The following is a 16,198-nucleotide window of genomic DNA, read 5'->3' as shown; positions in this document are numbered from 1 at the left end:
TATTGGATTATAGAAAGTGAAAATATTTCAAAACCTTTGTGGGGTGGGAGGGTGGTGGTGCTTATTTGTCCACAGAAATACAAAATGAGACTTAGAATAAAAAACAGTATGTACCTAATTCTTGGTAGCCCAACTGAAAATTACTGTGTACTTTTCAATTACAAGTGGAGAAGACAAAAAGAAAAAAAAGAGCCCATTGTATTCTAACTCCATTTGCAGGCCAACATCTGTGATGTTCGAATTAAACAGACACCAGCATTTGAATTTCTAATCATTTACTGAAGGAGAAATATCAACAGAGGAAACTATTTTTGCTTTTGCTGATATTATTTTACACAGCGAATACGGCTCATTTTTTTCCCCTCAAACTTAAAATTGTTTTCCTCAAACTAAGAAAGTTTGAATCACAAAAATATGTATGGGCCAACAAAGAAGTTTTCAGTTTACATTGTAAATTAGCAATTGAATACTGATATACAATTGCATTAGATATTACCACAAAGGAAACTTCCAAAATCAGTCACCATCTCATAATACATAAAACTGACCACAAAGAGTCTGAGTATGTGAAAAAGATGGCAAGCCACTCCCATGGTACTCTGGCAGCAGAATTACAATGCTGTGATACTTTTTCCTTCACTAAAAATATTATGGATTGAATTGTTCAATAAATAGTAGGAACACTCCGGGGAAAGTGTCATTTACTAGCATCCAAAAGATCAGATTAACTGCCTCCAACTCCGTCAAGCCCACAGATTCCCAATTTTCAAGCATAATCAAATCACAACACCCAAAAAATTGCATGCTATCATTTAATTCTGTTTAGTTCTGTCTATGGGAAAAGACTCTCCATCAAACTGACATTTCTAAAATTAATAAAAGCCCTTACTTTTCCTTCTGTCTACAGTCAAAATCACTTTTCTCTGGTGAGAGAACCTTATCGTTTTTTATCCAAATATGCTTACAGGCATCTTCTAGCAGAAATATTATACCTTAGCAAAGCATCCTAAACTGCTTCTCTGTTAGAAGCTACCGCAGTGTATCTGAAGTAAACTATATGTAAAGAAAAACAGTATTATCATGACTAACTCAGATGTCACCTGTTGTTTAGAAGACTTCATTTTCACTCAAAAATTAGATGATCTGATGAATTAGTTTAAAATATGTACATATTTAGCCATTCAGAAAAAAAAACAGTGAGAAGTACACTGTTTTTTGTAAGTTGACTGAAAATCTCACACATTTTCAGAATTTGTTCTGAGAAGGTGACTGAAGCAGTAAATTTACAATTAAATAGTAAAAATCATGTCAGCAACTTCCTCCTACAGGGATACTGAAATTTGTAATTTACTTTTTCCATAGGAACACCAAATTTACAATTTACAAAAGCAAGGCATATTAAAAAAATAATTTAAAAAACCCCACCTTTAGTCCTTACTTTCCATGCATTGTTGAGGAAAGCTGTGATGGTTTTAGCATTAAAATGCCAAAACAAATTCTTTATTTCAAGAATAAAAAATAGAAGTTGGAAGTTTCTTACACCTGAGACAAAGGTCACTTAGTGGACTTACTGAGATGCATGATTTTTTCAGGGACAACAGGTGTAGAAAGGCCACAGGTAAAGATTCATTTCTACCTGATTCTGATTCTCAGGCCTGATTCTGTCTAATGAAAATTTGGAAACCATTCTAATTAGAGAAAGCTCTAACATTAACATATTTTATCTTTTCTAAGATGGAAGCACTGGAAATCAGTAGGTTCTCTGTTCTTATCTTTCTGCTTTCCCTTTTTTGGAAGATATTTAAGATTTTAAATGTCAAATAATGAACATGTTGACAGGTCCATTGAGAGGGATTTATTTCTTTCTTTCAACAAGATTTTTTCAGTTTTCCCACCTGTTGTGTGATGAATTGCAGTTGTTCAGTAACAAGTAATATAAAAAGACATTATTATAAAGTAAAAACTGATACAAGAGGACTTCTGAGGTTCCCTGCAAAAATTGAACTGAACTTGTCAAAAATGTCAGTTATAACCAATGTTTCTTCTTCCATGTAAGTAACATCTTTCAGAGAGCAGTAAATCTTCCTTTACCTTTCCATCAACAACTTCTAGAGAAGATCAGATTTATTCCATAATATATCATAAGTGTAGAATTAGAGATTAAAAGGTCGAGGTAAAATTGATACTAAAAATCATCTTGTTTATGTAATGTATGTTATGGTTAACAAAGATACTCTTGCATTCATATGATTTTGAAACTAAATGGATACAAGTGATATAATAATCTCCCTTGTCAATTAGTCTGTTATTCTGAATCTCTCTCTCTCCATAATAGACACTGGTTCTCACATGATTTTCCTCCTCTTCCTGCCAATATCTGAGGCTTTTATCCTTTCACTATTGTTCTCTACCTTAACTTCCAAGATCATGCTTGCCTTTTCCTTTTACATCTCCAGGTGCCCAGCCACATTAGGGTCCAACAATGCTTTCCACCTCTCAAAAGTATAAACCACCACATACATTCACTTAATTAAGAGTCAGCAACGTCCACTCAGGATATTCAGGAAGAACTGCAATCAGAATTCAGACATGTGTACTAAAACTAAAAAGGGAATAAGAAGAACATCCATGCTTGTAATCTAATATATTAAAAAATTAAAAAAAAAAAAAATTGTTTCATCATGTTGAACTTATGAAGCTGTATCTAGTTTATAGTGGTATGAGGAGAAAGAAAGAGATTGATTTCAAGGGTCAAATATGTTTCCAGTTTAAGAATTAAGTCCCAAGATAATTAATTCTCAACAGGAATTCATTACAGTTTGTAAATGAATTCATCTATTCACTATCTTTTCAGTGACAAAGGTTCTTGATACATAGATTAAACTCTCAATTCAACCTCAGTTCCTCGTACTCTCACCTCTCCTCAAATTGAAAATAAGTCATTCATTTGGAAAACCTATTAGTTCCCTATTAATAGAACAATGACCTTCTAGTCAAAATGACTGTCTTCTTACTCAGTAAAATTTTTTGTTCACTTGAATTTACAATAGAGAATTGCCACAGTTAACTCTTCGCTGACACTTTCATTATTATTAAACTACAATAACTTTACATCTACTTCACACAATTCACATACACTGTTACATTGGTTTAACTAGAGGTAAAATCAGAAATATATTAAAGTAAGGCCATTAGTCAGATTAGGTTAGTGGTCAGTTTCATATCTCCCTCAGTTATTATTTTATGCCTGACAACATCAAAGCCTTCAGAAGACATTTTAAAAACAACAGAGGAATACCTAAGCTTTAAAAATATTTCCTTTTTACCTCAGGCAGCTGGCAGTTGTTTTCTATGGATGTTTTTTGTTTCCACATGCTGTACATTTCTGCTAAATCTTTTTTTTAGGTGACATGATCAGAACTATTCCTAGTAAACTGAGAGCACACCACCAATAGTATCCAGTCTGGCACAGTTTAACTAAGCTTTGGAAGAAGCTCCCACTTATGTTATACACAGAAAAGTTTTCTGAAGGCTTCTTGATGGAATTGCTGTATTTTCAACTTGCTTCGTGCCTTCTACACTGAAATCAGTCAAAACAGGTTTACTCACTCCATGTGTTCTAATCTTCATGCGATTAGACATAGGAGTTCAAAACCCAGCCCAGTTTCTGAGAACTTTTATGCACAAAAGCCTTCTTATCAAGGGTGGTTCTAAATTGCATGCGTCACCATTCATTTTACTTTTTGGACATTTTTGTAGGCTTCATAAGGGGTATTATCTAAAATTCCCAGCTCCTATTAACAGGACATTGCCCTGATTGACTCTAATATTAATATCAAGGGTAAGGAAATGCTGCCCTGCAGCTATGTAATAATTCATTACCGTGTTATGTAATCTAAGATTAAGATGCCTGTTAGTATAGAGCTTAACAAAGATATTTGGCTTATCCACCTCTCCACAAGGAACACCACTCTTGCTTTAAATTAATGATGAAGATAGAAGTCAAAGAGTGAATATTTGAGGAAGCCTGCTCTAGTATCACAGAGTTTTTGATAAATCTTGTCTTACCACTATGTTCAACACTGTCCAGCATAGTCCCAAAACATTCTCTCCTAACAAGACTTTTCAGCAACTAAAATTTTCTTCCCCTGAGATCTTCAGAAAGAATAGCAATATTAGCACTGCCTAACCCTCCCCAAGTTAACTGTTACATCTGATGATTTGCACATCTATACCAGTGTGTCAAGAGCGGAACACTCCTCCCTTAGAAATAAAATAGCCATAATGCTGGATTAAATAAAACTACTTTTTTATATCACAATTACAAGACAAACATTTGGAAAGTGAGTAACATTCTGAAAAGGTGGTTAATTTTCAGAGAGAGTATATGTGCATTTCAGAGAAATGTATTTCCCAAACTTACATGTGCTTTAATGGTCTGTTGAAATATGTGCGACAACGTCTTTGCATTGTGCCAAATCATTGTGACCAGTGCCAGTGACCGAGGACTAATGAGGTAGGGACCAAATTGTGGCACTCATTCAATAACAAGTATTTGTTGAATGTTGAACCTGATCTAAAATACTGCTAATAAAGGATGAATACTGATTCCAATTACCATTGATGCTGTGACTTTTTAATGCAATATTTAGTACATCACTCTATGGGACTAATATAGGATCTCTAACATGCTCCTGGTGGGATGATGTTAGAAGACATCCTCACATTAACCAGTAATGAGGGACATTTTCAGATCATATAGAAGCAATTGATTTATTCTGAGGGATCTGCAAAGTGCTGGTGGTTTAAATCATCAAAACAAAATAAATAAACAGTACTTCATAATATAAGCCAAAAAATCCTGAAGTCATAGCAATAGGGAATTGCTTCGTTTGTAAGCAATCTGAAAATTAAAACAGAGTGGCTTTTGTGCTGTTAGGAACACTTACACCAGTTGCAAACCAGCAATTCCTAGTATTGAGTCCTAGGAGTTAGACATTTTAAACTATTAGGGCTAGACACTTCCTGGTTTACAATACAAGACTACAAAACATAGTAAAATACACAGAGTTGGCAACACTATTGGCCAGTCCCCAAAAGCTGTTTTGCATCAGTTTTGAAAAGGAAAAGGGAATCTCTTTAAACCCTCCCTTTGTCAGCAGTATATCTCAGCTGCCAAATAATCACAAAATCATCCCGCTGTAAAAAGCAGTAGGAAATGATCATACGTATATATTTCAGAAAGTCTGTGGGCAAGAAGTAATCTGGATTAGTCCTCCTAACCTGACCATGCTTTTTGCTTGTTTCTTCCATATACTTTTTTATTCCTGCTTTATCTCCCATTGGACAGGATTTACACAGAATTAATCTTTCACCCCACAAAAACATGAAGCCCTACAACAATAGCGATTTACATTGCTAACTGCTGGTGGCTTCAAAATTTTAATTGGTGGGCTTTTTTCTGTTTTTCATTTATTTATTTGAATTTTTTTTCCCTAAAACTATAAAAAAACCTAACACTATTAATAAAAGCACAATTTTAGATGAGAAATCTGTCAAAATATCCCCCTCAGTTCGAGGCTATCACATGTTCTTCCAGTCTTGAGCATACCAAGGCAAAAGTTATACTATGAGTAGAAAGGTCTATTAAAACCTATGCCAGAGTAAAACAGAGCACTCCTTGCCCTGAACTTTTTTTCATTTTCTTTAAGGGGTGGCCAAGGGTGGGGCCAATGAGCCATCATAAGTCCCTTAACATTTCAGTCTGTTTTCATTTTTCAAATAGGAATGGGGAATAGATAAAAATTGTTTACAGTCCCTTCATCTAAGTTTTATATATGACAACTTATGTTAATGCATTCAAAGTTCAGGTGCATAGGTATAAGGAACAATTTTACTCATCCCTTACAAGAACTCTTATTTGTGCACATATAAACCAAGCTCTCTGCTGACAAATGACTTTGCATACATGTGATCCCCCATGGACTTTATCAACAATGTAAGTATTGACTGAGAGATGTCACAGGTCATATTCCTATTCCCAAATCCATCAGAAAACATCAGAATGTTTTTATTTCCTAGAAACATAGGGCTAAAACACGCTGTGGAAGTCCCACCTCAGGCAGAAGTCACCATTAAAGATAAGAACTTTGCAATACATTAATATGAGTAGAGCATCAGAATGCTAACATTAAATTAAAGTAAGAAAAAGATATGAAAATGTTTCTGTAATTTCTGTTATAGACATGACAGGCATTAATAATAAAACATAGTTCATGTGTAGGACATAAAAGGCCAAGGGGGGGAGGGGGGAGGGGGGGAAGTAAAAAGAAAAGAGAGCGAATCCTGACTTGAATTATGACATAAACTAAAGCTTTACAAAAGTTTACCTGTTTCTCTTTTTTTCTTTAACTGAAAATTCATAAAAGAAAATTCACTCCCTTTCCAAGGCAATTTACTTGCTTCTAATTTTTTCCTCTTCCAAGTTTATATGCATAAACACTGTGAATATAAACACATATCCAGCATTTGAGAAAAAACATAATCATGAGACTATTCTGTAGACATGAGAGAGCGAGTGTATCTTTGGGCAGTGCAAAAGCATGATGTGATTAAATTCTCCCCGTGATGCTGACCTATTGGAAACAATATTCCTTTCAGTATCAAAACAATACTGTTGTAGGGAATGGAATTAATTTTCTATGTCAAGATGAGTTATACAGGTTTTTTCCCTTTACAGTGTCTTCAAATTTATATTACAGTCTTGCAAAGATTACATAGGTAAGTCAATAGCATACAGTTATACAATAATATATTCAGGCATTTTCGAGCTTTACTAAGAGATTTATTAAGTACTGGCACCATTTCTTTGATTTATAAATCACGAAACACTGTGAGGGTTAGAAAATAGTGGTAGAGGCACATAACTCAAAAGTTTAATGCTCTTAAGTCTCAATCATGCCGTTTACTTCTGTTTTGTTATGCACCATGCTACGTGTCTACATTAGCTATCTGGCATTCTCTCTAACAAAAGATTGCTTTGAGGCTGTATTTATAGAAGCAAGGGATTTTGCATCTCCAAAGTAATCTACCAAAGAGGCTCTTGAAGCTTCTGCAAATAAATGAAAATGTTTAACAGAACTACAGAGATTTAGTTATTGTTCTTAAAAGGACTGAAATTCTAGCATTTCATTTTGGAAGAATTATATGAGAATAAAAAGACAACTATGCAAACTAAATTATGTCTGATTATTAGAAGGTGACAACAGTTAAAAAATTCAGATTTTTGCAAGATACATGCATATATTTTTGTAGTCTTAGATAATACCCAGCATTTTCCTCATTATACTAATGCAGGACTGAAAAGAGCTAGTAAGAATAAAAGTATAGTTACTGTACATATCCTATTTAGTTACCCTTTGCGGTATCAACTGTTGTTCTTAAGATAATTGAGAGCTTAAAATGACAGACAAAGCTATAATATTCAGAACTTTAAAACTTTTATCTTCTTTCCACACTAGGGATGGAAACTAGAAATTACAACAAATTGTAGTTGCTGGATCTTCTAGTTGAATATCAACTTACTGCTTTTAACTATACAAATGCTAACCCTAAGAAGTGGGGAAATCTAGGATTTCTCTATCCATCTAACAAGAAATAGCATTTACTGGGATGATGCATTATGCCAGTGATAAACTTTAACGGGAAAAATTGAGAAAAGCTCTTATCGAAAATCATTTTTGCAGCCTGCCATAGGAAGCGAAGCAGGGCACAGCGATGTGTGAGAAAGCAATGAAACATTATTCAAGGGTGTTGAAAGCTCTGTGAAACTCTCTTTAATTTCCTGACTTCCCAGCTTCCAGAAACAGACAGGATGCGGTGCCTTTAAGGACCACAGAAAGGCCACAAAGCTGCATCCTGTGACCATCATGCTCACATGTATTCACCTAGAATGTAGTCCATATGTACGTTTTAGATCATCATGAAAGAAATCAGGCAAAATCTAGGATTTCCTGTCTTTTCAAACATTGCACGCTTGAATGTCCAATGCTAATGTAAAATGGGTTTTGTTTTGGGGTGAGTTGGTCTTGGAGGCTTTTTAGGGGGTTTTGGTTTTGGGGTTTTTTGGGGGGGGTGTGGAAAAGATTGTCATATTAAATGGAAATTCATATTTGGGGAATGTATATGAAAAAAACTTGTTCAGTTTCCCTACAAAACCATAGTAAACCATAGCAGAACAAATGCATCCTTATTTCGACAGGTTTAAAAGTAAAAAACAACCTGATACAATTATATCTAAACATGACTATCTGTAACAGATGTTCCAATTATCAGCACTAAAATTCTCTAGCTGCACCATTACATTTCTTATTCAATTATTACAAAAAGTTTTCAATAAAAACACAATACTAGCAATTCTGTGCAAGCATTCAGTCTTAGCTCCCTAAATGAAAATTAATGCTATCTTCTGCCAAATTTCTTGGTCTACCTCTAAATCACATTCTCATATGAGATGCCTACTATAGGATCAAGCCTAGTTCAATATATTCCAGAAAGGGCTAAAGCAAATGAGCCACAGGTGACATTCTGGTCAGCAAAGTAAGAAGCTTCAGTTCCTTCAAAGCAAACTGCTAAACATGCTCAGTTTTCTAAATTTCACATCTGAATTAAAGCCACAAGCTCTTTGTTCAGATGTGCTGCGTATATTGAACTTTTCTATATATATGGATCTTTTTATTTTATTATTTCAGTCATATTCTAATATTGACCTAGTTTTATACAACTGGAATGCCACTAAAATCAATTAAATTAATTCAGATTTATAGTGCCACAAGATGCGAGGAAGAACAGATCCTCAGCTCTTGAAAGTATCATGAAATTAAATATATCCATCTTACTACAGTATATGTATTCCGTGTGATACAGATGTGTGTGTAGCAAATGCCGAGGTTTGAGGGCCTCTAATTGTTCTATAATGATGTGGTACTACTCACTTGAAAAACCAGAGGACTCTTTCATTTACATCATGAAAGACTGACGTGAATTTTAGCTGCCATAACTGGAAACCCAAATTATCATATCAGTAGAACAGCCCTCTCTATGTCTCTGCTTACTGAGTTTATGAGTCACCTTGGAATACCAGGCAACCATCTTCCAGTTGTTGAAAGGTTTTGTTCTGTGTCACAACCCAATAGAAATTACAGGAATGACAGCAGTTACAGTAGGCTAACAGCAACTTACAGAGATACTTAAGTACAGATTTCTCATATGGGTATTAATGCACAGCATTAGCTTTTTCATTAGCTATAGCCTTCTGTTCCCACATCATGCCACCCACATGTGGCTGCTGCACAGTGCTGCAGCTTCCCCATAGAACTCTAACGCACTGTGATTTAGTGACTTCCAAAAAAAGTTCAAATGCTGCTTTATATATTGCATGAAAATATCAACTTCCAGGATGTTATTTCTAGAAATCCTTGTTTCATAAGAATTTAAAGTGGGATGTCCAAATCAGATCCAAACCAATATATTCCACCTATGCTGAAGTAGCTCAATTTCACTGGCTTTTGTCAGCACTGAAAACAGGAAAACACTAAGATTTTTCTTGCCTCTGGAAAAATTATTGCATAATTATTTAATACAGTTTTCCCTGAGGGCCATGAGTAAACAAGCATCAAGAGAACGAGCAAATAGAAATAATACAACAGCCAATACGATCACAGCAAGATAATGAGGCAACCATGTACACACTCTGATAGTTACCAAGAGAGATTTCCCATAATTAAATTAAACTAAATGTCAAGTAATTTAAATAAACATAAATTCCTTAGATCCAGGGATATACAGAATTAAGATTTATTTCTATTTCATACCATTCATAATGTTTTGTGGAAAGGAAGGGGGTGAATGTGGCATTATATATACAAACAAGACTAATCAGACTACAGTCAAAACGAATTTAATAGGACTCCTGTATAAATCCCAGTACAAGCTGTAGGGCTGGCTATACTTTCCCATGCATCTTTGTTTTGTCTCACAAGGGTGACAAAGGATAGTGATGCTCCCTTGTAACATTTTTTCATAAAAACTGGACAAAAATAGGATTTTCATTGCACAGGAAAACTTCTTGGGGTTTCTCCTCTTTCTTCGTTTGCCAGCTACCTCTGAAATTGTTAAATAAACTGAGCTAAACTACAACTTAGTTGGAGTCACTCCAACTTGATAAATGATACTTAACATGAACATAACGTATTGAAGACTAAAGATGAAGGATATTACCAGGTACATCACAAACTGAAATCTATTCTTTTCATATCATCACATCTTGCATTTTGCTTGGAGTGAAATTAGACAGGTGGTGTTCCTTCTGATTTACAGGAAAAAAACTAAAATAATTTGTATTATTTTGACAAGCTGAGATTCTTCTGAATATTTAGGCGTGTTCAGACATGACTACAAAGCAAAGTGCAAATGGGTTTTGCTATGACTCTATCTATACTTGAAGGCACAACATCACCAAAGATTTTAGACATATTTTTAGGCACATAATGACAATAATAAATTCTTCTCAGTTGAACTTATTTAAGAGGGAATGGGAAAACGTCCAGTTCCCATGTAGCACCATGTGCAGTGAGCTTTGAAGTAAAATGGACTTTCAGCCATTAAATATACTCTTTTATATGGGAGATACTTAGTTTTTATTCCTATCCAAGTAAGTCCTGCTAGCCAGTGAAGAGACTACAATGAAATATCCACCTCTACCTACAGTGGATACCCTTCTATACATTAGTCCATAATTTTTTAGGCTAGAAGTTTCTTAGCATATGTTGCATTATTTAACCATGTGGAAGCCATACTGTTCTAGGTTCTACATTATACCAACCTTCCCCCCTAAACATTTTACAGTTTAGACAAGCAAGAAAACAAAGTTGAAGGTGGAAGTCAGCAATAATTCCCACTTACAGATGGGAAACTAAGGCCAAGCAAGATCAGCATTTGATGTTGCATAACACATCAGTGGCAGAGTCAGTCCCAATTTGCAGCCTTAAGCCACAGATATATTCCTTATATATGTAATATATACATATACACACAGATATTTTTCTAATATGTTTATGTATATAAACACATACATATGCACACACATATGTACATATTCTCTCAGTGAGCCACTAACACATCCTGTCTTGATGTTGTCATTTCCTACTCAAGAATTTCAGTACAGTACCTATTACTTGCATTTGCATTTTAAAGCACTTACCTCAGCTTTGATAATCAAAAGAATCAAGCCCAATTTAGTTTCACCAGAGAAAGCAGCAAGATCCAGATGAACTCAGCATAATGGGAAAATTTTGTGCCAACTCAGAAACATAATAAATTTTTAATGCTAATCAGGAATTGAAAACAGAATGTGACAGTATAAGCTTTTAATTTTAAGAATCTTATTAAGGGCTTACTTTTAATTCTGCCTTCCTCCTTTAATATTAAGAGTGCCAAGTAAACAGGCTGAAAATATTTACAAATTTGTCAAGATAGGAAAAAGGTGGAATAAAGGAGCTGGAACTGATATGATGCTCCAGCTGTTCACAAACTGGAAAATAAATAAGCTGTAATATTTAAATGAGTTCCACTGAACATGTGAAATCAGGAAAGGAAATAAAGTAGCGTGTTCTAGAAATTGCACAGGATTCTCTAAATTGGTCCAAAGAGGAAGAAATGCATGCGTGTTTTACATGTTTCCAGTATCACCTGCATGCAGTCCAAGAAAATCATCATGGAATTAGAATAGAGATTACATTTATATTTTTTAATAAATTCTTTTCAGTTGGAAGAATCATCCCCCTTTTCCTTTCCCCTGAGAAGTGGATGGGATCAAAAAGCAATAGGGGCCAAACATGAAAAGTTTTATTGTGCAAATGGCCATGAGCCTTGCAAAGGTGTCTCAAAATCAGTGTCTCAGTGATGTGGGTGGTGGCTCTGTCAGCAGAGCACAATGAATGGGCACATGAAAAAGCCCAGAGAAATAAGCTTAGGTTTTTCCTTCCATAATCATTACGTATTAGTCTTTACTAAGCCATCAAGTATTGCCACTCTAGCAAGTCCAAACAACCACCTTTCCTCATGACATATTCCCCATGTCCATATATCCACCTGAGAAAGAAACAGTATTTCAAATGTTTAAAAATGTTCAAACTTCCTTAAGCCTTCTTCCCACTCTAAAAAATGGACAAGAAGTTTTAAAGTTATCCAGCTTCACAGCTAGCACTTTTTAGTGAATTTCAATCCGGAGGCTTCTATATGCATTAAGAAAAAAAAAAAAAAGAAATCAGTTAAATGATTTTTTTTAAAGGGAAAAAAAGAATAAAGAGATGAGTCATAAAAGAGAAACAATATGAAAATTGTGTTATGCAGCTCAAAGAAATATAACACCAAAGAAGATAAAACGTAACAAAGATGGAGACTCACACAGAACTCAAATAAAATAAACCTTAGTGTAGGCAGACAGGTTTTTCTATTTAGGGGTTGTCCTAAATATACTGCTAAAATTATTAAATTACTTAACTGGAATCCAAATACTATAGTTAAAATTGATTCTTTCAAATTCCTTGTTATTAAAGACTACATGACATTTAGTATTTGCATATAAATTATAAGTTTTAAATATATTTCATTTTAATTTTTAATCACTGAAATTTGGTAGGGAGGTTTTTTTCTTAATGTACCAGAATACATTAGGCACCTTTATTCTATTTCTGAGCACTAATCACTTTGCCTCACCACTGTAGGCAGAGAGCAACCCGGAAACACCTCTGATAATCACTGCTGCAATGAAGGTATTGGTATTAAAAGAACTCCTTGACCTGGCCCCTCCTTGTAAAACTAGCAGATTCCTCCTAGCTGTTTTGCCAATGTTTCAGACTAAGCACATTGGATATCCTTTAGAGATAACATTAGACTGCTGAAAAACTAAGTGGCAAGTTGCCAAGATTTTTGGAGATTTCTATTACTTATTTAGAATAAACACCTTGTCAAAGATTTCTCCAAATTGCACAAATCATCCTGCCACACAGAATGGTAACGGAACTAAACTACTGGTGAACAATAGTTCAACTTAAACACAGTGAAAACTAAAAAAACCCACATAAATCTAGTGTTCCATAACATTTATTATTATATTATTGCTTTTACATCCTTAATTTGTCTTTTTGCACTTATGCATTAAAATATTCCACTTGATTAGAAAATCACGTATTACCTCTTCCAAATTCTTTCCAAGTTCAGGAGATAAATAGTATGCTGCTACTGCACCAAGACTATGTAATGTAAGCCATTCTAGAGACTGCATTCATGCTTCATCTGTTATCAAAACTTTAAAGTTGGGTAGTAAACACAGCAGACATTCTGCACAGAAAAACTCAGTTCAAACTGTCAGTGTCCCCAGATTTTAAACAAATTGAAAGCAATTTTTATTTCAAAAAGTGTTTTTAGAAGTTGCAACAACCTAAATACTTTAGGATATTTTTGCACACATACAATTTGTGATGTAATCAATGCTTTAGCTCCATGCCACTGTTAAACAAGATAGAAGAAGTATAAATATAAAAGGATATAAAAACCCTAAATCTGCTTAGTAACAAAGTATAGGTAATATATAAATTTCTTAGCCAGCAGATAAAATTGCTGCAGCCTATTAAATTACAGAATTATCTCCCAAAAGAAGTGTTGATGTTTAATCAGCTGGATGACTTGAACTGGACTAGACAAGCCAGTGTCTAATGAGTATAGAGCACAAAGACAAGTATGACAGCATAGAATGATGCTATTATTGTTATCTGTGTGTCTACATCAAAGAGGCAGATGAATGAGTTAAGTGCCCTGAACAATCTCTGTCTTGTGGGGATTTCTTGTGTTTTGTTTTGCATGTGGTACTATTTGTCAGCTAAACAATATGCCAGCTAAACAATAACGGAAACACCAGGCAGTAAGTCTCAAAATCTCTTCTTTCTTTACCAGGTCAGGAGAAGAAACATCCCTAGATCGTCCTTGATTCAGTTTTCCTTTTAAGTACAGACAGCAGAAGTCAAATGACATTGATCTCACCCTTCTTCAAAACACGCCTTGCAAATCTTTCTAATAAAGGGGCATTGTAATTGAATAAAATATTTTGTAGCTGTTGAAGAATGCTAACTTATCAAAAGAACATCTCTCTTCACATTAGAACTAGACTGCAACATCAAGTCCAGAACCTGAAGTTTCCTGCTCTGGAATTCTAGGCAAGTGCAGAGTCAGACAACAGCCTCCACATTCGCATACATACAATACAAAAGGTGACAGCTATTTTCTCCAAATCCACTGTGTTTAATTCAGCATTAAAATATAATCTGCTAAAAAGTAACATACATTAAGATAAATAAGGGACTGTTACCATAACAAAAACTAGGGGAAAGAAACCAAGCTGAAGACTATTGCAAAGCAAACATTACAAAAATCCCATTCTCCATCATCACACTCAAACTCATTGTGCAGTACCCCTGTCCATCCTATCATTGGCTTTTCACAACATAGCACAAAATTAATTGTGCCATGGTAGGTTTGAAAACCTGACTTACAATCTGGGAATTTCTACATTTCATGGTCATAACGACTACTGCTTAAAACTCTTACCAAACAGCTACATTATTTACAAGCAGCACTAAGTTCACTTCAAGTTGTTAAGGATGCGGGCATAGGAGGAGAATAAAATTCTTAAAGGACTCAGCAGGATGATGCAGAAAGGTCAGCTGTGAAAGTAAATTCATATAGATTTGCTTTAATGGTTCATATTCCAAAGCTTTTGAAGTTTTTTGGTTTGGTATTGGGAGTTTTTGGGGTTGCTTTTTATTGGTTTTAGTTTGGGGTTTTTTGTTGGGGGTTTTTTTGTTTGTTTTGGTTTGGGTTGGGTTTTTTACAACTTTTTAGGATACAATTCATTTTTATATTTCAAACCTAAGAAATTACTTAAGCAGTTAAAATAACAAGATTTTTTGCTTATTCTAATCTGATTAGGTTTTTTTCGCACAAACAAAAAAAGGAACCACATCTACTGTTATGCAATAATATCACTCTTCTCTTTCAAACAAAGGTAAAACAAGAGTTTCTTGATACAATCTGACAGAACTGGCCAGGCATGCTATTTAGAGGTAACACTATCTGAAGGCAGGTTACCTTTTCTGAAAAGGCTAGGACAAAAACACTTTATGATAATGTGTCTGGGCTATACATCCTGAGATATTTCCCCTCATCCAAGTCAGCTTCATGCCAAGTCAATCATAAAGTAGCCACCCCAGATGCAAACTGAGACAATACTAATTATTCCCAAGTTATCCTGTTGCCATGCAAAGCTGGAAAGGGGGTATCACAGATTTTATTTTTCAGTGCTAGGTCCCCTTCAAAATGAAAGGAACTCATAACTCCCTTTTCCTTAGTATTACAAGACGAACAACCAAAATTTGAGATTTCTTCCAATTAGCACAACTTAGCTAAATAATTTTACCAGCTGACTTTGACCCTTAGTAGGAGCCAAATGACTAAACACAGAGCCATGACCTTCTGAAACCAGTGTAGCATAAGATCATAAAAAGGGGGGATTTAACTTTCTTTAATGATCAGGTAGAGTATTAAATTAATAGTCACTTCTGAATTTTGGTATTGACTTCTTGGGTAAACTTTCAGTACAGAATTTGAGTTTGGGTCTCATATCCTCTTTCCGTCTTAACTGAACTGAAAGCTCTCTAGGAAAGCATCTGTTCATGTGCTTGTGTCTTTGCAGTGCCTAGCAAAGCATAGCTCTGACTTATGAGACATCATGAAATCTTACAGTTTTTTATGTATTTTGTTTCCTAAACCTAAACAAGATTTCTTTTACTAAGCTTTTTTGCCCACAGGGCATTAGTAAAAAACTAAAAGCTTAAAACTTTCTGTTGGATTAGAACAGCAATCCCATTTGACATTTGTTAAGTAAGACTGATATGACAAATGAGAGGCTATATAATAAAAAATAAATATATAGAAAAACAGAAATAATAAATAAAGCCTTTACATTCTGACCACATATGAAAAGAAAGATATATGGGGGAAGAATTGATTTTACTGAGAACCTTTAGTCTTGGGTTTTTTCTTTCTTTCTTCTGTTGGTAGATATTTCTGCCTCTTATATGAA

At 34.6% G+C, this 16,198-nt stretch overlaps 1 protein-coding gene across 14 annotated transcripts in view; it reads right to left on the bottom strand.

Moving 5' to 3' along the window:
* The window catches only part of KCNMA1 (potassium calcium-activated channel subfamily M alpha 1), a 526,570-nt gene that overhangs the window by 348,544 nt on the left and 161,828 nt on the right, over nucleotides 1–16,198 (bottom strand). The window contains exon 3 of one of the 14 annotated variants that reach the window (XM_075154400.1): nucleotides 11,906–12,293. The exons of the other annotated variants lie outside the window; for them this stretch is intronic. Coding sequence (XP_075010501.1) covers nucleotides 12,279–12,293 — 15 coding nt within the window. The 3' untranslated portion in view covers nucleotides 11,906–12,278. Of the gene's footprint in view, nucleotides 1–11,905; nucleotides 12,294–16,198 lie in introns of those variants that run through there. 14 annotated transcript variants of the gene reach the window in all.

The sequence above is a fragment of the Calonectris borealis genome, chromosome 7 (assembly GCF_964195595.1).
Source record: "Calonectris borealis chromosome 7, bCalBor7.hap1.2, whole genome shotgun sequence".
Lineage (NCBI taxonomy): Eukaryota > Metazoa > Chordata > Aves > Procellariiformes > Procellariidae > Calonectris > Calonectris borealis.
This window is presented reverse-complemented; position numbering and strand designations above follow the sequence as displayed.